General features: G+C 41.9%; 1 protein-coding gene across 1 annotated transcript in view; it reads left to right on the forward strand.

The window, feature by feature from the left end:
* CREB5 (cAMP responsive element binding protein 5) overlaps nucleotides 1–23,568 on the forward strand; it is a 388,727-nt gene that overhangs the window by 287,690 nt on the left and 77,469 nt on the right. The window contains exons 6-7 of the mRNA XM_035021403.1: nucleotides 6,931–7,057; nucleotides 12,189–12,299. Coding sequence (XP_034877294.1) covers nucleotides 6,931–7,057; nucleotides 12,189–12,299 — 238 coding nt within the window. The remainder of the gene's footprint in view (nucleotides 1–6,930; nucleotides 7,058–12,188; nucleotides 12,300–23,568) is intronic.

Consider the following 23,568-nt stretch of genomic DNA (forward strand, 5'->3'; position numbering starts at 1 on the left):
TCCTCTTTTGTTAAAAGGGGAAATATTGTATTTGCCATCCAAATTTAGGAGCTTGGCAGTGAGACTTGGTGCAGAGCATGAGCTCATTCAAAAAAAGATACGGGTAATATGATGTCTTTTAAAATATGGGCCAGATAGCTGTCTTGTTTTCCCAATTATTGCTTCTGTTGGATTTTTGTCATTGTTTTCAGGGAAAACAAGATACTGAGAACCGATCTCTGGGGAACTAGTTTGGTTCCATTTTGAGGAAATATTTTCAAAGATCCTTTCTGAGAAATAGTGTGAATCATTTTGAAATTCTGTAAAATTGTGGGTGAGAGGAGTCCATTTGCCTCTGCAGAAGGGTTTGGGAATCTAAAGTTGATGGGTTTTTGTTTTTGTTTTTTTAATATTTTATTTATTTATTTGACAGAGAGAGACACAGCCAGAGAAGGAACACAAGCAGGGGGGAGTGGGAGAGGGAGAAGCAGGCTTTCCGCCGAGCAGGGACCCTGATGTGGGGCTCGATCCCAGGACTCTGGGATCATGACCAGAGCCGAAGGCAGACGCTTAACGGCTGAGCCACCCAGGCGCCCCTAAAGTTGATGGGTTTTTAAAGAAATATCTCATAGATGCAGGAAGTTTGGGACATTTTTATAGGCATTCCGTTAGGCTGTGGTTCTTTAGTTAAAGCGAAGGATTGGTGTTAACTTTAAGATCCCAGCCTTAAGCCCCAGTTCCTTGATTGTAGTGATTAATCTCTTGTTTGGTCTGGGTTTCAGAAGAATAATAACAAAAACAACTAATTTTATTGAACATATTCAGTATGTAGTTGACCCTTGAACAGCATGGGTTTGAACTACACAAGTCCATTTATATGCAGATGTTTTTCAATAAATACAGTATAGTGCTGTAAATGTATATCTCTTCCTTATGATTTTCCTAACATTTTCTTTTCTCTAGCTTACTTTACTGAAAGAACATAGTCTATAATATATATAACATACAAAATATGTGTAAATAGATTGTTCATATTATCAGCAAGGCTGCTGGTCAATAGTAGGCTACTAGTAGTTAATTTTGGGGAGACTCAAGTTACACGTAGATTTTTGACTACACAGGGAGTCTGGGTTCCTAATGCCCGCGTTGTTCAAGGGTCAACTGTATTTAATACGTAGTAACTCATTTAAGGCCATGAGATAAATATCTCTATCATCCCATTTTATAGAAAACTGAGGCACAGAGAGGCCAAGTAATCTGCCCAGGGTCACACAGCTATTAAGTGTCAGAGTTGGGATTCCAACCTAGGCAGACCATCTTCTGAGCCCATGTCCTTTACTACCCCATTTTACAATGTAATTATCAGCCATGGAAGAAATTAACTATACTATCTTTCCATTTCACATTCTACTTGATTATCCTGCAGTTTGCTTTCTTTCTTTCTTTTTTTTTTTTAAAAGATTTTATTTATTTATTTGACAGAGAGAGACAAAGCGAGAGAAGGAACACAAGCAGGGGGAGTGGGAGAGGGAGAAGCAGGCTTCCCGCCGAGCAGGGAGCCTGATGCAGGGCTCGATCCCAGGACCCTGAGATCATGACCTGAGCCGAAGGCAGACGCTTAATGACTGAGCCACCCAGGCGCCCCTGCAGTTTTCTTTCTTTACAAAAATAGGAATTTTTGAATTCCACTTTGGAGAAGAATGATAGAATAAGCATTTCTCATTACAAACAGTCTTCTCTTAACATTTAAGAGTCTGTATTCCCCTCTTTAGTTCTTCAGTCTCCCCATCCTAGACAGAAACTAGTGTGCCAGGTTAGACCACAATAGTTCATTTAAGAAGGTGAAAAGAAAGCACACTTCTCTTTATAAGCAAATACAATGGTAGTGGGCAATACTCTTTCTCTAGTCTGTGTGTGAAATTATGTTACATGTAAATGAGGAAAAGGTGTGGACCCACTGGGATGTATCAAGTCCTTTTTAGCAACTTCTCTTGCTTTTTAGAGACACTTTCTATTTGCGGTTTATTCATATTTCAAGTGTATTTTTGACATTAAGAACTAAGTACTGTACTGACTCCGTTCCATTCAGTACAGACACTGACCCCCTACCATGTTGCAGGTGCTGGGTGAAGCACTGTGGATTCATCAATGAGCCATGAAGAATACCCCAATCATAATAGAACATACAGTCTCATGAGGTTACAAACATCTCATTTTCAAGTTCTAGAATCTGAATTTGAATAGAGCTTCAGGGCATTTCCGGATGGCCTATAGTCTGATCCATTCATTAAACAGATGATGAAATGGAGAGCCCCAAAGTGAAGAAAGTCTCTCCCCCAGAGTCAGAAACTCTAATCGCAGTGGTATCTGGATCCTCTGCTCCCTGCCCACTCTTCTTTCCATTTTATTGCTTTGAAGCTTTTCATATTATTCTGCACACACCAAGTCCTTCCGAGTCCTTTTTGTTATTTATTACCTGCTCACGATTTCTTAGATGTCTGTGGTTGGATTTTGATGCTAACATTGATCTTCCAATTCTTTAACCTAATTTTTTTTCACTGCTTGCTTCTTCTCTTTACCTGACCACGTACCTGGCAGATGTATCTGTCTTGAGTTAAATAGGCAATCCGGGGTGCCATGGATCTTTTGAAGACCTGGGAAAGGAGAGCAGTCTGCAGTGACCCTCCTGAGACTTCCAAACAAAATCACTGGCCCCTCACTCCTTAAAAGATAGTTGGGCTTGTCCAAGGGCAAAGAGTGGCAGACACAGAGCTTGCTTTTCAGACACCCCTAGACTGGAAAACATCCTTTGGGGGTAAAAATGAGGACATAAAATCGCTCGCTGTGGTACCTTTCATTCTGTTAAGGACACTGAAAACACAGTCTGTCATCCTTGACATTTTAATTGAAAGAAAAGCTTACATAGATTTCAGCCGTAAGCAGTATGTTTATACAAGTGTATAAAGAGGAATAATCTGTCAAGTTGGAAAACTCTTAATGCTACGGGACTCAGTTTAGTAATTGAACAATCCAACATGAGCTCACACATCTTACCTTGTTCCATGCCTCAATAATTTTTAGTAGAAATACTTTACCTAGAGGCATATGGTTATTAAAAAGGAGGCTCGGCTTGCTCAAAGTCTGGAATTATTAGCTCATGGCAACAAGCCTGCACTGGAGAAAGACTGTTGGGTCTTTGTTTTCACAACTTTGCTGTGATTTGCCATCTTATTTTCAGAGTCTAACTGATGTGTTGTTTGGGAAGTTTTTGGTGTTTTTTTTTTTAAAGGAAGAAAACATAATTTCACATGGATGAGAGACTTCTCGTGTTAGCAGTACTGCAGAATTTTACTGCTTCATTGCCAAGTCCAGGGAGCAGTGTGGATATCAAAGGAAATAGACTGTGAATTTATTTTAGTATAAAAAATCAATAATAACTTAGTTATGGGAGCCATCAAGGAATGATGGGGGAAGCCCTGTGTTGCAAGTTGAATATGAGCCGTGCTTTTTTTCATGACCCATATGATCTTGGGCACATTTAAATGTTTCTGAATTCAGCTTACTCTGAGTAAAATGGGGGTAATCTGACCTACCCAACACATGGCATTGCTTCAAGTCACATGAAGGTGAAATATTTTGAAAAATATGAAACTGTATAATTGTAATATAAAAAGTTTCAAGCAAGTGCAATGTGTTAATAATTATTTCTATATACACAAAGGGAATTAGATAATTAATGTAATTATTCCGATACCACTCTTGCTTCAATGATCAGAATATTCTGGACAAATGATTATTTATTGGGCCAAGCTACATAATTACCTCAATCTAACCCTTTGTATACCCAGCGATGAGTAGGAGTAGATTTTTTTTTCTTTCAGTTTTTGTAGTTTTAAAAGCCCAAACAAGAAGCATAGAAAATGCCGCAGTTTTGTTCCCAGCATGGGTCGGGAAAATTATTTATAGAATCTGTATAGGGGTGCCTGGGTGGCTCTGTCAGTTAAGTGTCCAACTCTTGATTTTGGCTCAGGTCATGATCTCAGGGTTCTTAGATTAAGCCCCGTGTCAGGCTCCACACTGGGTGTGGGGCCTGCTTAAGATTCTCTCTCCCTCTCTCTCTGCCCCTCCCTCCTGCATGTGCACATGTGTGCGTGTGTGTGCGTGCACTCTCTCTCAAAGAAATAAATGTAGATTCTGTGTAAAACAATAATTCAAAGTTATTCAGAATCCAAACATGCATAGTTCTCAAATAGCCATCTCTCTTTCAAGTATATATTGTTAATTGGTTTGATTGCTATCATTAGGCAATTATTATAATTCCAAGGGAACTCAGTACCCTGAAAAGCTTTCTTAATTAATGAAGGAATGCTTTATATTTAAAAATCCGGCACATCTATGCATGGTGTGGAAGTAACTGACCTAATAAGAACATTGATTAAATGAAGCATACCATTCCCTAGCTACTCTATCCAGCTGGGAATTTTCCCTAGTTGTATGAAGAATGAAAACTCATTTTAAATTTGATTACTTTTGCATCTCCATTCACATAAGCATTGTTTAATTGATTTCTTTTCTAAAAATGACTCATCAATAGAAACTGATCACCAAGATTATCATTAATATGTCATGTTGGAAACAAAATGTAAATGATGATAATATGCTGCCCTTTCTTTAGGAGGATGATATGGCCAGTCATCGTTATAAAATGTTTTCAGTTGTCTTTTTTCACTTGTCCCTATCTATACCCAAAGCATTCCTCCTGGTGACTAGGGGAAAAGGCATATGGTACAAGGTTGTATGTATGTATGTTTAGATGTATCTATATGAATGCATGGATGTATGGATGTATGTGTGTACATGTCTCTGTCTGGATATCTGTAGATGAGTGGATGGATAGATGACTAACAGCTATCTGTGGTGATGGTCTCAGTGAATCTTTCTCCTTATAAAACAGGGCAGTTCAGATTACTAACCTTGCACTTGGAGGAACTGACCATTATTAAAGATGACATACAGCTATTTTCTTCCCAGCAAAGGTCACAAACAAAACATTAAGACTGGAGAATATAAAGCAAACCTTGTCTGTTGACAGAACCACATTTATACCTATCTGACTGGAGCCATCCACCTCTGAATGAGGTAGGCTTTAAGACCCAGTGAAGTACAACCTACTCTAGAATTTTGGAGCAAACGGAAACTAGCAGTTTCCTAGAACTGTAAAAGGTGAAGGACCTTCAAAGACCCTACTAATCCTATACTCCAGAGGGCCCCAGGGCACATGTCAAGAAATACCCATAACACGCATTTGCTTTTCTGAAAACACTTTTTATTGTTACAGGCTACTTCTGTTGGCCTCTCCATGTAACTATTCATACACACATTCTATTCATAAAGCTGGATGTCATTTGTGGGCATCTACATGGAGTCTGGGTAAAAGTTTTATATTCTTTTATATTTTCATTTATATAACTTCCTGAACATATAAATATTGGCTAATTTATGATTAATCCTTCTAATATTCATGTGCCTGCGATAGCTAGCTCTGCCCAAAGGAGCTGTTAGGCAAAAAGGGTAGAAAACCTAAGCTTTGAGATTTCAACAACAATGCAAAAGAGCATGTTGGCATTGTTCTCCCTGTTTCAATCCCCACTTTCTCCTCAAGTCAGTCACGGGAGGCACACAGCTCCAAAGAAGAGGCTTCTCATGCTACTCTGGATGGGACTATCCTTCCCCGAAGCATAGAAAAGCATTGGACCACACAGGACATCTCTGTCTGCAATCATTACCCAGCACTTAGCATGAAGGAATCTCTCTTTTTTTTTTTTTTAAAGAAAATGCATTAATTCTGGAAGCAGTAACTTCATTTATGGCATTCAGGATAAGGTAGTTTAACATGGAAGACTCAGAGGTCCCTGCTGGGGGGGAGGGGATGTGTTTATTTATTTGTTTTGTTTTATTTGTTAAATCTTTAATTTAATGGTTTGACATTTATACAGCTCCCCAGAGCAAAACCATCAGGAGATTGAGAATTTAGCTGAGGAGGTCGCTTATTTGCCATTTTTCATAAACACAAATAATTTCCTTTTTCCCTCAGCCACACATTCCCTGGCTCATTAAATCAATTTAAAGTCCTAAAAATTTTTTTTTTCCTCTGGCAAATTGAAGCAAAAGCTCAAACTATGCACTCCCCGGAGGAATGCTTACCCAAGTTCTGCAGGTCAGGCCAAAATCAGTTTCTGTCAAACAGCCTAACACCTCTAGTTATTATAAAATGAGGGATTGGTAATTGGGGGCTGGGCTCTGGACTTGCTTGAGAAAGGCTGGCTGCCGTGGCATGAGCCTCATTCCTGCTGCTGTGGTCTGTGTCCTGGCTTTGTTTTTTGTTGTTTGTTTGTTTGTTTGTTTGTTTCCACCCATAGTGGAGAACTATGAAAAAGTCAAAACAGATTTCTCTTGGGAATTCATGAATAAAGTTGGCTTTACGAATCCAGACGGTGAACGTGTATCCAGAATAAAGCCAGGAGGGCTTCCAGGCAGAGGCATAGGAGAGTGCGGATGAAACAAACGTACACAGATCTCTGGGTCTAAGATCCTCCACAGGGCAGAGAATTCTGAGTAAACACAGGATTTCACCCCCAAGTCCCTTCCCTAAGATGCAGGGGTCATAGGAGATTTACCGGCTTGTTGACTATTGAACATGAGTTAGATAACAGAGGTCAGGAAATGAAGTGGAATTTGATATATTAACTAGGAAGCAGCAGAGGAAGCCAGGCTTGTGTTTGATTTGTTATTATTTCCCTAATATCCTCAATTATGTGATTCCCATCAGAGGATCTGATCTGTGCTCTGTAACGGTGTTGTCCCCGCTGGTTCCGGACGTGGGGAAGCAGGCAGTGAACCCCCTGCCCCCGGGCATCAGGAATAATGTTTGCTTTCTCTGTGTGTTGCCAGGCCTGTCCCAGGCTCTCTATCTTCTCTGCTACATCTCCACAACAGACAGAGACAGCCCATGCCAGCCTCCATGCCTGGGACCCTGCCCAACCCGACGATGCCGGGATCTTCTGCCGTCTTGATGCCAGTAAGTGCTTCTCCCTTCCACTGAGCCTTGCTCTTTTGAAAACAGTAAAAGAAAAGCTGAGATCTAAGCTGGAAAGAAAGCACCTTCTTCTGGATGAAAAGCTGAGCTGTGTGCTACTTTGCAGAGAGCACTCGGTTGTCTGTCCCTAGGCGTCTGGCTGGCTTTCCCGGCCTTCAGTGCTCCCTTAGTGAGGCCTGACCCCATCTTCCTGCCGGTGACAAGTGAGCTTGCCACACCCAGGGAATGGAATTTGTTCAAGGACACAGTGTTTTTCGACTAGCCCAAAGTCTGTATAGCGTGGGCTATATACCGAGTGTCCTTAACTCACCAGGGAGTGGTCTTGCCAGGACTCAGGGTGACAAATATAACAACAAAAATAATAACAATGGTACAGAATATCTGCTAATATGTGTCCCTGCGTATCAGAGTCTGTTAATCATGCTCACAACGTTTATTGAGTGCTTACCATGTGCTAGTCCCTCTGTAAGCACTTCCTCAACATGTGAAACAATCCTGTCAGGCACGTGCTATTTCTACCCCCTGGTTTGAATGGGAGAAGTACGGCAGGTAGCTTGCTTGGCTGAGAAGCAGCATAGCTGAGTTCTGAACCCAGGAATTCTGGCTCCAGAGCCCACTTGGTCAGCCACTGTGTGATACCACTGTATTCTCTGCTTTCACTGCCACAACAAACCTGTGAGGGATACACTGTTTTTACCCCCATTTTACAGACGAGGAAGCTGAGGCACAGGAGGCCGAGTAACTTAGCTAAGGTCACAGTTAGTAGGTGATGGAGCGTAAGGATTTATATCCAGGTGGCAGGACTCAAGAGTCTACATTCTAATCATTATGTAATACAGCCCCCCTCTCTGAAAACAACACATTAGCCTAGAAGGGACATACAGAGTATTCCAGAGCAAACTTTGCTCTTCTTCCACAGGATCCCCTCCCTGTGCTTCTTCATCCTCCCTGGCCTGTGCTTTCGGGAGCCTGGCTGGTGACCTTATTCTTGGGGCCACAGTTGTTCTCAGAAGTCCTAAGAGATGATATGACAATTCAATGAAAACCCTCCCACAACAGTATCAACAATGCCTGGCAGAGCATTTTCGCTTTTTAAGGGATTGTCTACATTTGTCACTTCGTGTCGCTCTCATCGGGATCCTGTGCGAATGGAATCCCGGTAATTATTGACACGCTCATTTTACAGATGAAAAGCTGAAGAGTAAGAAGTTGAAGGCAGCTGTCTAATGGCCCACAGCTGTGACAAACCCCACCTCAACTCACACTGAGCAGCTCAGATTCTCGAAGTTTGAGCAGTTTGCCGATTTTTCTGAGTGGAGGCAGGGGTGGATGAGGGCTGGGAGGCCCAAGTTCAGAGAAATGGACCCGCCTGCTATAAATAGTAGCAGAAACAGTCCTGGCTGGAAACAGTGTTTGCAAAATCGGGCCAGAAGGAACAGATGAGTTGACACACTTTCCCTGCCTTGCTCACCTTAAACATCTTCAGACGAGCTATGACAGTGCTGTCACCAAGGCCCCTTGCCCAGGTTTTATTCAACCCAGCCAGGCGCACGAAGACTCCCACCATAAGCTGTCTTCCTTTAGACGCTAAATCCCTCTGGTCCAAAATGAGTGTCCTTTCATAAATTCTATCCACTAGCCAGAAAAATACCATTTCAGTGCCTTTTTTTTTCCCCCCATCTAATTGTACCATTTCCAGGGACAAAGGTGGGACACGGGCTGAGACGGCCTGGCAAAAAAGTATCTGGTGCTGGTTTCCACCATCTCATCTCATTGTACAACTTGGCCTCCTGTTGATGCTTCAGAATAGAAGTAAAGGATCAGGTACATGATCAAGAGCCAGTGTAGACAGAAAGTCAGGGATGCCACCCCCACAGGAGTTCCCCAACCCATGTCACTGATATGCACAGCTGCCGTGACAAGTGTCATCCAAGAGCACTGATTCCAACTCGGGGCGATTGTTTGGCACTATCTGGAGATACTGCTGTTGGTTGTCAAAGCTGAGGGAAGGCCGCTGCTGGCCTCGGTGGGTAGAGGCCAAGGAAGCTGTTCAGCATTCTATAATGTGCAGGATAGCCCCCACCAGAAACGAATCATTTGGGCCCTAGATGTCAGCAGTGCTGAGGTTGAGAAACCTTGGTTTAAAGTGCCACGAATGTAACTCATGAAAACTATCATAAAATCTCTAAAAAAAAAAAGATACCCTAAGAGTTCCTGGTCCCAGAAATCTAGGCCTTTTCATCCTTGTTATCAAGTCTCCTGCTCCTATGCTCAGATTCTGGCATTTTAAGCATAGTCGTCCCATAGAGTTCCCGCCCTAGGGAACCATGATTCCCTTGGTATAAAAGATCAGTCTGTCTGTAGGTGTAGGTAATATCCTTAACTGATTTGCAGTGCATGCTGCCCGGCCACACATTTCACAAGGTCCTAGGTCTGAAGCAAAATGAGGTATTTGTTCATTCCACAAGCTTTTGTTGAGCACCTGCTATGAGCCAAGCACTGCGCTGGATGTTGGGGATGTGGTGAACAACAAGGAAGGATTTCATGGTGGTGTGATTTCCTATCTTGAAAGTCAAATGTTCACAAAATTTGGGAATATGAACACTCATTTATAATTCAAAAACCCAGTGAGCTGTAGAGATTTTAACTCCCGTTTCCTGATTTGTTTCAGAAGGAAAGGAGCAGCTCAAAAAAAGGTGAAATCCTTTACCTGGATGTTTCACCTGCTGTGCTAAATGTTGTTTAGTATTCAGCAAAACCACTTCAATCATCTGACTTCTTAATTCTAGGCACCTCACCAAAGCACACTCGGGCAGAACCTTATTAGTATAAGCACCAAATCGTTGCCTTGCTGAGGCGCTTGCTGACCCCTTACAATCACTAAGATGGAAAAAATGTAATTTTTTTAAAGTAGAGAAATCAGCCTGTTTTCAACATTCTGTTGAATTTGTGAGTCATGGAGTAGGAGTAGTCACAGACTGTAACTTTTCCACAGAGTGGGCAGCATGGCTGATTTTGGATCCCGAGGCTGCAAGTAAGCCGCTCGCCCTTCTTTGTAGCTCATGATGGATAACAGCGTGGAAACTTTCAGATAATCATTTGTACTTCTCAATGACCTTCCTTCAGGAAACTGAAAGCAAAAGCTCATTTGGACTTGATTTCCCTCTAGGAGAAGGTTACCTACCAGTTGGAATAAAGGGCCAAATGCCTTTCCAACTCTTCCATCTCCCAGCCTCTGGAAGGGGGAATTACAAGCAATAAGCATTTTGTGGCGCAGTCTTCATGACTTAACAATTAGAGTACATGGACGTACTTAATAACGCTGAACTGTACACGGAAACCTAGTTACAGTGGTAAATTTTATGACATGCGTATTTTACCAGAATTACAAAACAATAATAAAAAATAAAATACCTAGGCTACCTGGAGACTCAGGGGGTATATGGGAGTGAGCATTTTATTTTCCTGAATTGATAAGGCCCCAAAAGTCGTTGCCAGCAGGCTCTAGACTGTATAGAAGATTCTTCATCAAACGGCTCCTTTTGAAGCAGTTTCACACAAACATACTCTTTTAGGCTAAGGGACGGCCGAGGGTGCTTTGCTATGACAGGGACCGTCCACCCGTCATTCGTGTCATTTCATGAGCACCGCTGCTAACCCACACATTAATGTCATAATTGCAGCCCCGCACCTGGGGTGGACCCAGCAGGGGTGCAGGGATGGAACCCGACCATGGCAGGGACCCTAAAGGGACATTTACCTCGGCTTTCCCTCTCCATTTTTGCCAGTGAGGTTTCTGTCCTCCGCTCTGGGAAGAGCTCCAGTGATAAAGAACTCTGTATTTTTCTCCTCAGACTCCCCAGGCTAACTTTGAGCGGAAAGCAGATTCCCTCAAGTTTCTGACCCGTTTTCATTTCCATCCTTCATCAAGGGGATCAACTTTTGCATTGAAGAATTTATTTTTTCCTCTTGACGAAAGTCTTCTGTGTGATTTACTATTAAGTGTACTTGCTTTATTCTAGTTCTTTGGAACGTGCTAAATTTCTACTCAACAGAAAATATCAATCACACATACCCTTCCTTGATTGAAAGAGAGGTTTTTCTGTATTTCCTTTTTAACAGGGACACCCTGGAGACAAAAATGCCAGAACTCATGCAGGTATTTGAAATGATGTTAATTCTAGACACAGTGGCAGGCCAGCAGGACAGTGTCCATCAGGTGTGGTACGGTACCCTCACCTGCTTTCTTCACCCCGCCAAAGGTCTAGCCCTGCCGTGAGGCCAAAACCTGCTGCTGTGTAGTATCCTGACTAGGTTAACTGGGAAGGGGAGCTCTACCAGGGGCGGCAGCTCAAATACCTCTTGGTCATCTTTTTTTTTTTTTTAAGATTTTATTTATTTGACAGAGAAAGATAGCAGGAGCAGGGACACAAGCAGGGGGAGTGGGAGAGGGAGAAGCAGGCTTCCAGGCGAGTAGGGAGCCCGATGCGGGGCTCGATCCCAGGACCCTGGGATCATGACCTGAGCCGAAGGCAGACGTGAAACCGACTGAGCCACCCAGCGCCCCGCTCTTGGTCATCTTGATTGTGTTTATAAGTTACAGTGGCAAGAAGACCCAGCATATTTGAGAGCATTACTTTTTTAAGTTAATTTAATGTTTTCCTTATTGCTAAAATGATTCATGTTTTTGTATAAAACTTAGGGGGGAAAAAAGCCATGGATAACCTGAGAGAACCATTTGGTATATATCCTTCCAGCATTTTTTAAGCATACATTATTCTTTACAGTTATAAAAAGAAGCATGACTCGTGGCAGTTTGGAGCGTTTGCAAAAGTGGAAATATTCCATACTTTTGTTTGCAAATGTACCATGACAACATGGTTCTCGTTGGCACAGGGCATCTCCCATAGAATGCATGGCTTTGGATTAATTCTTTGATGTCCTGGAGTTCAAGGCTCAGAAGTGTGTTACTTACCCTTCCCCAAACCACAGTCTTTCTCCAGAGTTATTCAAAGAAATTCTAAATGACCCACTTGAAAGAGAAATGCAGCTTTGTCTGTGACCTAGACTGCTTTTCGTAGACTTCTGATTCTGTTGCTTTCCTTTCTCTTAGATGGAGAGACAGATGTCCGTGAACTCCAGCCTCCTGGGAATGCAAGGTCCAAATCTCAGCAACCCCTGTGCTTCTCCCCAGGTCCAGCCAATGCATTCAGAAGCCAAAATGGTAAATAGCAATTATAATCATCCTTTTGTTATTTTGTGACTTTTTCTTTTGATTTCTACTCTGACTTCCAAATTTCAGTTGAGTCAGGTAGACGGCTCCATCGTCGTTTCGGTGAATAGGTCTTTTCTGTGGAAAGGCAGTACAGAACTTGGCTCTATCTTTGAGGATATTTGTTATTGAATCTTGGCATCAGATGACCATGTAATAAGCATTGGATCAGCTTCGGTGAAAGGGACATTTAGGAGTTTGGGGAGATCCATAGGCGTTCAGGTGGGATACACCCAAGTAGGTGTACATTTTCTCATAATGTGAAATTAACAAAAACAATCCAGAGTTTCTCTTCTTCAAGGTGGTCACAGTGTCAGTGTCACTCTTCCTGTCCCCATATCCGTGAAAACAGACATGTGATTTTTAAGCGCACACTAGCATGGAAATATTTTTCATTTTTTGTTATAGTTGTCAGATGTGACACTAATTCAAAGGATCACAGCCTTGTTTTCATGCAGGGTAATTGCACCTCTTACTGAAATACGTGATTTCAGGTGACAACCTTCAGTGACTTTTAACATTTGAGATTTATGTGCAGTCAGTTCAGTCTTTCCCATCACAGTGAAAGATTTATGCATTATATCCTATTAAATATTAATAAAAGCAATGCATGTCCATCTTTGCAATATAAAATAAATTTGCTGGTTGTATTTAGTAGAGTTACTTGAAGTAGGTCGTTGGGTTTTCATGTATTTAAATTCTGGCACCACAATTAGTAAGGTATCAGATGGCAACAAAATACACTGTAGCAAAGTTGTTAGTATCTGATATTGGATGAGGGTGGCTTTGCCACAGTTCGGGGATTTATTTGGTTTCCTGACTGACAGCGTTGGGGACTGTGTCTGGTGGCTGGTATGAGGATGTTATTGACGCTTCTGAAAATCAGCCACCAAAACCAGTTGACTTCATTTTCAATGGCAGCAAGTTTTTTTGACGCCTGCTTTGGTCACTTTCTCTTGGAAATTTTACTCATTTGTCTTTCAGCTCCTTGATTCAAGGAAGCGCCTGAATTCCCAGTGTTGGCTACCTTGGGCAAATAAAATCTGTGGTTAAGAGAGTTCTCTTTGCCGTGCCACAGTCCCTGTGACATGCCAGATGGCACTGGCATCTTCAGCAAAGCTCGTTAAATCTTTTTGGAATTGGCAAATATTTTTTCAACTCAAGCCCTGCAGAGCCAAACCAAATACTTGCTGGCAGAGTGAAGTTCAAATTGGCATCTGTTTTGGAGACCAGAGTAATGCCATTTACTTTTTTTTTTTTTTGAGGAAAATAAAAAATTAACTGTTAAGGTACTTAAGAAAAAAACAAAATTAAGTTATTCATGTTTATGAATAAGTGTTCTGGGTCTGAGCATCAGATGCTCAGCTGGATTATTTCTGAATCATCTTGTTTGGTTTGGGGTCTGTATCCCTTTTGAGGGACCTCCCAGACAAACTTTAGGTGGATTCTTACACACAGTTCCAAACCAGATTTCCCTGCCAAATGATTTTCACGGGATTATATGCCACCACTTGATTCAGAAATGTCCTACCTCCCCTCTTCTTACTGGCAAAGAAGGAGAACGTTTCCAAAGGGAGTACAGGTTTATAATTATTTATATGTATGAAAGAAAAACAGATGATATGGCCAACTATTGTGAATAATATCAGCTAGAGGCAAAAGGAAATTGGTCTGTACCTATAAAATCATGTGACCCCACAAACGTTTGTCGAGTTAAATTTACTGAGCAAGCACACGACTCTGCTGATTCATGCTCTGGGTCGATGGATGAATATTTCCAGATCCATGATGTCTGGGCTAATGAACTCTATCTTGGAGTTAGGGCTTAGGGAGCATAGTTATTCTCTCTGTCCCAGGCTCCCACCCCTGACACCATTATTGCCAATCCGTTATTCCAAGGGGGAAAATGGGAGTATTGGCCACTTACATTTTGGAGAAATAGCATTTACTTAATAGCCTGGAAAAGTGTTTAGTAATCGGCTTTTAATACATTACTCAGCATTTCTATTCTCATTCCACTTGCTTTATTCACTGGAGAAACCAGTTATTGCCATCTACTAACTGTACAGTATTTTCTAGCAGCTTTGGACTGCTCAGATGAAAAGCTTTTACGAAATACAAAGTGATGGAGAAAAAAAAAATCTTCCGTGATTTTAATGTCAGCCAGAGCCTCCCCAGGTTTCTCTGAACTGTGGGCTTTGTTGTTCTATGCCTAATTTTCTTCCTGTGTAAGACTGGAATGGATTCCAGATTTCAACTAAGACTCCTGTTTCACTGTTTTCAAGGACTTTTCCAAAGGTCACACATGGGCTATTGTGATGAATGCACTCTGCGGGGTGTGTTCTCAGAGCACAGGAGAAACCAGAGAGCTGCCAGGGAGGGTGTCGCCCACACCACAACACTGCAGACCTATTCTCCTGGGGACATTGGTGTCAGAGTGTCTGTTTCACACTCTCTATTGACCACTGACAAACGCCATCATCCTGCATCTCTGGTGAAACTTGGAGGTCCTGGAGGTGGACAAATCTTAAGCCAGTATTGCTTTAACTGTACAGCTTTGTTAGAAGCCGTTCGACTAGTGATTGCTCAGTAGGATGCATCCATCTTTCTTGCCACAAATTGGTCATTTCTATTGTGGAAGAGAGCAAAATAGCTGTCCCCAATAAGCTGTACAGTGTATTAATCCGGGATATCCAAATCAAGTAGCACAGTGCTCTTCCTATGATTTAATGTATATGGACATCAAGCACTGGACTTCAGTGTACTGAAGTCACGTCTGTCTGAGCCGGTTCTGTCATAATTCTGGCAGATTATAATTGAGTTTTATGGATTCTTTTTCTGAAGAATTTAGCCGACAAACATATGGCTTCATGATTATACGAGTGAATATATGCATACTGGATTTCGTTTTGGAGGTCAAAGCAGACTCAGAGCTGTGAGAGCTTTCCATCCTTCTAACCACCCAAAACAATGGGTTCTTCCTCCCAGATTCCTGGGATTGGTGGGCATCTTCCATGAAAATGGGGTCTGCTAGAAAGGAAGTTCCCTGGATACTGATGGACATTTTTGACATGCGAAGGGGAAAGGGAGAAAATGAGGGGGATAAGCAGACAAAAATGGAAAAGGGGAGGAAGAAGGAGACAGAGAGGGTAAGGGAATTTAAATCAGACTGCGACACATTTCTAGCCTCTCGTGGGCATGAGCGATTCTGTAGTGGTGTGGATATGGTATCTTCAGAGTTACATAGATTTGTGTTCATTTCTATCTAGCTTTAAAAGAGGTTTTCCTTTTTCTTTCTTTTTTTTTTTTTTCAGGCCAGTAATAGGGTTGGAAGCTAAATGGGGGGGCGGGGGGGCGGGGAGGGGGAATTGTCCATACACCTGTCTTGTGTCTCAGTAATGTTGAGATGATTATCATACTAAAACCAACTAAAATGAAGGATGGCATATGAACAACTTTCCAGAGAGGGCTGAGGCGGCTCTGCCCAGGATTCACCTTCAGTTTAGACAGAGTTAGGGAAGCGAAGAGAGTGTTGATTAATACTAAGAAGAAGGTACATACACCCGAGACCTGATTTTGCCCTCAGGACAGCGCCATGACAGGGCTGTTGTCCCCATTTTATAGTTGAGACAACTGAAGCTCCTAGAGGTTAAAAAACTGGTCCGACGATACATCACATAGTGAAGGCTAACATCTCAGACTCCACCGACAAATCTTTTTCATCACAATATTGATCCTTTAGATAAAAATATCACACAGCTTCCAAGTAACAGCAATATATCAAATTCTTCAGGGTTCGTTTATATTTACAAAGAAATGGGAGCTAAGGATGGCAAGGACCTTCCGTTTAGGGGTCCTTTAGACCTCCAGATAACCTGGAAAAGACGAGGGGTGGTTGCTAGTACCAAATGCCCCCCTTGGTTTAACCAGAGCTCTGTGGCCTCCCTGACTGATTGAGCTTCACTGCCTCTCTCTCCAAACACATTTTTATCTTGATGTTTCTTATTTTACATGTGTGTCTCCCCCCTTACTCGATTGATTGGGAGCTCCTTGAAGATAATCCTTGCATCATGGAAGTTCCTTGTACTAAGAAAGGCCCCATGAATGAGAGCTGAATTTAATTAGTTGAGTTGAGTTGAATTAAAATAAGGAGAAGGAACCAAACAGTAGCAGTGGAAGTGGGGGTGGGATGGAGTGAGTAAGGGGCAAGGGTGGGGCTCAGAAGGAGAGGATTAAACGAGATAAATGCTAAGCTAAGTAATCAACTAAGAAAGAGTATTTGACTACATTTGATTTCTTCGAACCATATCTGGAAAAAACATCTGGCATGTTTTGTTTTGTTTTCTTCCTTGAGAGAAAAGCAATATATCTCTTACTTAGAAAATATAAGTTGGAATAACATTGACCTCCTAGGAACTGAGAAGGGTCAATACTAAATGCTATTTCTTCCACTGTGATAGGCTAACTGTGCTGTATTTCACTTGTTGACTTGTCAATACCTCATTTATAGTTAGGTTTACAATTTATTGAATAGATACATAAATATGTGCATTAATGAGTGAAACAAAAAAAATTGGAAAGTCAAAGGCTTTTAGAGGTGGAAGGTACTTAGTGAAGACCTTGCCCAAATTTCTCATTTCACAAGTTAAGGACACCAGAGGCAAATAAACACTTAGGGAAATCAAGCCATCATTTCAACCCAAAGCTGGGCCCCCAGTTCAGACCGTCACGTTTCTACCCAGCCTGATGCTTTTTTCATCAGCTGTACTGATAAATTACTAACAGTGCTTCTTTTCTTGGCCCCTGGTTTTCTGCTGGCAGATGGGCAGACAAGAACTAGGGTGGTATAGTGCACAATCCGTGGTTAAATCTCCACTTTGTTTTGAATGTCAACCTGGGTGTGTTTGTGTTTGCCTTTCCCCTCCCTAATTATCGAGCTGGATAACTGTTTGCCTACGGTGCCCCTTGGCCACCCACTGTCCAACAGATAAATCACAGAGAAGCCTGGCTCCATATGGAGCTGCCTGGAAAGTTTATACACATGAAAAGACAGTCTCCAGGTAACATCTCCCGGGCACTCTTGAGAAATGCTGCTCTGCGATTTGCCTATTTGCTTTAATCACCCCCGGTTTCACTTCCTAAAAGTCCAGGAATTAAAAAAAAAAAAACAAAAAACAGTGAATGAATAAGCTGTCTGCTTCTCAGAAGCTTTGTGGTGAGGCAGGAAATACTGTTGACTTTAAAGAAACTCTCATTAACTTTTGAACCGTGCCAGCAGCCATGTGTCCCTGTAACCAGTGATCACAACAGGAGGATGGCCTTAGCCAAGGTGGCCACTGTTCTCAGAATCCTCCTCCCTTGTTGCTACGAAAAACCACTGTCCCATAGGCAGATGAGTAGGACTGATGTAAGATTCCATGACAACAAAAACAGCAACAAAAATCTACGCCCTCACTAACATGAGTGATGGGTCTCGTTCTAAAGGCACTTTGCTTTCTTAAAACACCCTGGTAGAAAATAATAACTGTTAACATTAATTAAGCACTTGTATATGTGGCAGAAGCTATGTTAAGCATCTTATGTTTTCTCATTTAATCCTCGCATCAATCTCATGAGGGAGATACTCTTAATCTCATTTTGCAAATGAATAACCTGAGAAGTTAGGTAACCAGTGAAGAACATACAAGCTGGTAAAATGTGTTGGGATGGGAACGCAGGCATTGGGCTCTTGGTCTTGGCTCTAAACCATGATGATTTGCCAGTGGGGGGCAGGGAGGGGGATGATCACCCTATGGGTTTCTATTAATAGAGCCCTTCCCAAATTACAAAGCTTTCTGTATTCAGGTATCATTGGAGCCTCGTAGCAACCCTGTAAGGTCAACAGGGAAATATTACTATCTGCATTTCATAGACACAGAAAAGTTAAGTGGCTTTTCTGGCGTCGTCCAGTGGCATAACCAGGCCCTGCACCCAAGTCTTCTGTGGGTTTTGTCCCGTTTCCTCTTTATCATGCCATCCCTGGTATCCCTATGGTAACTTGCCCTGAGTAGAAGCAAGTTCTTACATAAACAAAACTCAGCAGTAAAAGTAAGATGAGGCTCAAATTAATAGCTCAGGCCCAGCTACCTATTCACTTATGCCTATTAGATTCTGTAGTTCTCATCGGCTAAACACAGGAGAGAAGCCTGATTCATATTTCTGTCTGGCCAGGACAAATGGTGAATTTGAGCTTAGTTATGGTTATTAAAGAATTAAAAGTAGCAGCGTTTCTCTAACAGCAAATAGAAGTCTCAACTCCTTTCTGTTGACTGAAAGTATACCCTCCCATATGCCATTGCCACTTTGCCCATTTAAACTATAGAAAGTTTAAAATTTAGGGATATATCATGCCACTTTTTTGGCAACGTAAATAATTCAGTTATGAGATCCTTGATAAGAGCTAGCAACCATTTGTTTTTATTTCTATAGAACAGAATAAATTCCTACAGAATTACATTCCATGTGCTGATCGGAACCTCAAATACATGGGATTATACATTTGATTATATTTGTTTTGAAAATAAGAATTTGAGAGATTATCATTTGCCTATGAATCACTAGATTCCAAAGAAGGAAAGGTGCTTGGGAATTATTTTAGCAAAATTCATTCCCTTTGAGAAAAAAGGCCTGAAGTTCAAGTTAATAGCTTGTCCCAGGTCACATAGCTAATTAGCAGAAAGAAGAGGAATGAAAACTCAGTTTCGGGATTTTCAAGTTTATGGAATTGCACTCCCCACGTGTCAGTCAGGAGCTGAAAGGGAAAGCCATCTGCTAGCTGCTGTGATAGCGAACTTTCTAAGAGGAGTATGTCCTGAAGTGTTTTCTGAGTTTGGTTAGCGAGGCAAAGTACCTGGGAGAAGAGGTTTATTCAGCTTTTCCCTTTTATATCATGTCAACTGGGAATTGAAGCTAACCATCAGACTGCCCAAAGGAATGGGCCCAATTCTCTATAATTCTTTTTGAGACTGGGGCGGGGGGGGGGGGGGGTCTTGACATGATACCACTAAGCAATTTTTTTTTTTTTAATTCAAGTTAGTTAACATATAGTGTATTATTAGTTTCAGGGGGAGAATTTAGTCATTCATCAGTTGCATATAACACCCAGTGCTCATTCCATCCCGTGCCCTCCTTAAGGCCCATCACCCAGTACCCCAACCCCCCACCCCCCACCCAGCCCCCCTCTGGCAGCCCTCAGTTTGTTTCCTGTCCTTAAGAGTCTCTTCTGGTGGTCTCCCTCTCTGATACCACTAAGCTATTCTTAATCATCATCCAGAGTGTGGATGCACACCGAGTATTTCATCTCTTGGTGCTGAGGACAAACTGCCTCGATCTTGTCTGCCACCAAGCAAAACTAAACTTCCCATGTCTCCTCTGTGTGTTCCTTGGGCCGTGTGGATCTTCCACGGGCCTTCGGAGGTCTGTATTGTGCCAGTGCAGAGCGTTGGCTGAGATTGCTGCTTACACAACACAAAGGGGTATTGAAACACCCCTTTCCATCCGATCTCTTCTCTTGGCTCCCCCCCCACACTCCCCAGCAAGCTCTTCATACACACATTCAGACATTCTCCTGGGACGCATTGTCTTCCCAGTTTGATTTCTTTCTCTTTCTGTCAGTATCCACCCTGTTTTGGTAACCATGGCAATAGGTGAAACACAATCCCAATATTTGCTCGCCGCCTCTGTCATCCAGCCCAGCACGCGCATTGCCGGGTCTTGTTTTTGTGTTTGTTTAATGTTCCCAAGCCTGAAGTCAGATGCATCTGGGCAAGGACACCGCACATGGTCCGGTTCGGAACACCCCCCCTCAGACAGTTTTCAGGCATGTCTTCTTTGTGTATCTGTGTACGTGTGCGTGTGCGTGTGTCCCTGTCTGCTTTGGAACATTGTGCAAATAAGTTCAGCTTGTGTCAGAATAGCCAAGGGGGGAAAAAAGGAAATTTTACAAATCTTGGTACAGGGAAGTTCTGCTTTGCAGAGATATATTTTGGTCTTTTTCTTGGAATTTGTGTATCTTTCCAAGATTTTTGCCAGCACGACTAATAACGAAAGTTTGCTTTGCACTTTGGGCTGATGGCTCTGCCTTGATTTGGCATTTTATGTGGCAAGTACAGAAAATCTGTCAGAAAATTTGTGCCTTGAGGGTGATGGAAGGTGGGACATGGGGGTGGATGGAAGAAGTAATGTTTTCCTAAAGTTTGGGGATTTTTCTTTTCTTAAAAAATAAAAGGGAGAATTTAATCTTCGAGTGAAAAACTAATGAAGAGTCTATTTTCCCTACTTGTATCCTTTTAAAATTGTCTTTTTTGTCCCCTGTTCGTTTGAAAAGCCAGCTGTACTATGATAACTGTAGTACTATATGACTGTTGTGTTTGCCTTGGTAGGAATAAGATGAATCGCCAGGTTCTCAGAGTAGTTAAGTCCCACACAATAAAACTAAACATCAAGTATTTGTATTTTGAAATGGTATTCGCAGTCACCAGAACAGAAGAGGTGTTTAAGGAGGACGAGATTTTCACCCAACTGTGGCCTTGGATTGTGGAGCTTGAAAGCGCAACGAGAGAAGCAAGGCCGTAACCTGATTCCAGTAGACGGCCAGGAGCTGAAGTGTAAGAGGAAGCAGGAGCAGCTCCCTGGGCTAGAATTTCAGACCTGGCAGGTGTTTCACTTGCACCCTTTCCTGGAACATCCTTCTCCCTGTTGGCACTTGGCACAGGAACGCACCCGTGTTTCCATGGTACTTGAGGTCTCAGTCTGGTCCTGTGACTTCTAGGCTCTTCTGCCCCGCTCGGCTCTGCACACCAGGGCCACTCTCTGAGAGCCCCTCCCAGGAGGCTGGCACCTTCCTGGAGGCTTCTTGTTCTCTCTGGCTGCCTTGCTTCTCCTGTTCTAGTTCCTTCGCCTCTACAAACTCCACTGCTCCTTTTTTTTCTTTTTTTTTTCAAGACTCAGCTCAAATGCACCTTTCCTATGAAGTCTTCTCAACTTCCTCAGGTAAGGCACAGTTCTTCAGCACGCCTGTTGCAAGGGTAGACTCCATTTGTACCTTGTTTATCTCTGCCTTGTGGAGCTTCATTATGTGTCGTTGTCTGCGTTCTGGCCTCACAAACAGCCTGTGATCCCTTAGAGAACAGAGGCCAAATGGATTCAGCTCCTTGTCCCCAGGTTGGCATCTCTCCCAAATGTTCTAGGTGCCCAGGAAATGTTTGTTGATAGAATGAACAGGGGGAAGTCTGATCAACTAATTTAGGTGGGAATGTTACTGTGAATTAATATATCACCCCACACTGTGGGCTTTTGTGTTGTTGTTTTTTTTTAAGTTCCAGGGATAAGGTAGGACTTAACTTAGATGATTGGTTCACAGTGATAGAATTTCAGGACCCATGACAAATGGGTGGGAGAGAGATTTGAGCAGGTTAGAATCTTTCCCACAACTCCCCAAATCCCTGCATTGGTTGGTACCTGGGAATCTGCCAGCCACAGCGAAGTGCAGCTCTGCAGAGAGCCCAGCACAAGCCCTCTAGGCCCAGTGTGGCACCTCCACAAGGTGAGGTGGCACTTGGCACAGGAACGCACCCGTGTTTCCATGGTACTTGAGGTCTCAGTCTGGTCCTGTGGCTTCTAGGCTCTTCTGCCCCGCTCGGCTCTGCACACCAGGGCCACTCTCTGAGAGCCTCATTATATTAAGGTGTTTTGATACTTCAGTATTGAAATCCCCTTGGTGTAGGCCCAAGACTATCGTACTTTTTTTAATACATAAATTCACAAATTCCAGGGGCGCCTGGGTGGCTCAGATGGTTAAGCGTCTGCCTTCGGCTCAGGTCATGATCGAGCCCCACGTGGGGCTCTTTGCTCAGCAGGGAGTCTGATTCTCCCTCTGCCTCTCCTCCTGCTTGTGCTCTCTCTTTCTCTGTCAAACAAATAAATAAAATCTTTTAATAAATAAATAAATTCACGAATTCCAATGTACTTTTGGTCAAAAATTAATATGTAGTGGCAAACTTTTAGAGATATGTTAAAATGAAAATATTCTTTGCTTGTTTCCCTGTTCATATATGTAATATATCAAAAATTAGGTTCATACTGAATATACACCTTATATCCCATTTTTAAAAAGTTTCACATATTATAAGCATTTTCCCATATCAAGTGTCTTTTGAAAACATTTTAATAATTGTATGATTTATCCTATGGGTGTCACATAAAAATTTTAACTGTTCCCTTATTTCTATTTCTAGATATTTAGATTTTCTCTACTAGAAAAAAACCCTTTGATTATAAAAATAAATTTTAAAAACCTGATCTGAAATTATTTAATTATATCTTTGATTATTTCTTTAGGATAGATTCCCAGAATTAGGATTATCAGGTCAAAGAGAATTAAACATTTTAACGTCTTTATATATATACTGCCAAATTTCTTAAAATTTATACTAATTTTCATTTCTATCTTTAATACAAGAGGATATCTAACAGCATTTTCAGAAGTGTTCAGCATTATTAATTTTTTAAAAAGATTTATTTATTTATTTTAGAGAGAGAGACAGACACAGAGAACGTGCTGGGGGGGTTGGGAGGGGCAGAGGGAGAGGGAAAGAGAGAATCTCAAGTAGACTCCCCACTGAGCATGGAGCGCAACATGGGGCTCAATCTCATGATCTGAGCCGAAATCAAGAGTCAGACACTTAACCGACTGAGCCACCCAGGCACCCCGAGCATTATCACCTTTTAACAAAATCTTTGCCAGTTTTTGTTTGCATTTTTTACATTATGGGTCATGTTGCAAGTCTTTTTCTATATTTGTTGGCTAGTTGATTTTTGTCTTTGATACATTTCTGTACTTTACAGCAATTTTTCTTAATTACGGTTAGTGTTGGAATCCAGGGGGAAAATGATAGAGCAGGTTGTCCTCCCTCTACTGCATTTTTCAAATTCTTATTAATTCGCTGGCTTTCCTACCTTACTTTACTCATTATACATTTGTTTCTAAGACCTTAAAATGCATACTTTAAAATATATTCAGTAGTTTTTTGGGGTTTGTTTCGTTTTGTTTACACGACTCTTTTGCTTGGAAGCACAGTGTTTTGAGGGTTTTTAAAATTTTTTCTTAAGTTTTCTGGTTTTTATAGTTATTCAGCTTATTTATTATAAAAATATTGGCTTCCCTAGGAGTATAACTGTGGCT

This window comes from Mirounga leonina, unplaced genomic scaffold (assembly GCF_011800145.1).
Source record: "Mirounga leonina isolate KUSES-001 unplaced genomic scaffold, KU_Mleo_1.0 Mir_174, whole genome shotgun sequence".
Lineage (NCBI taxonomy): Eukaryota > Metazoa > Chordata > Mammalia > Carnivora > Phocidae > Mirounga > Mirounga leonina.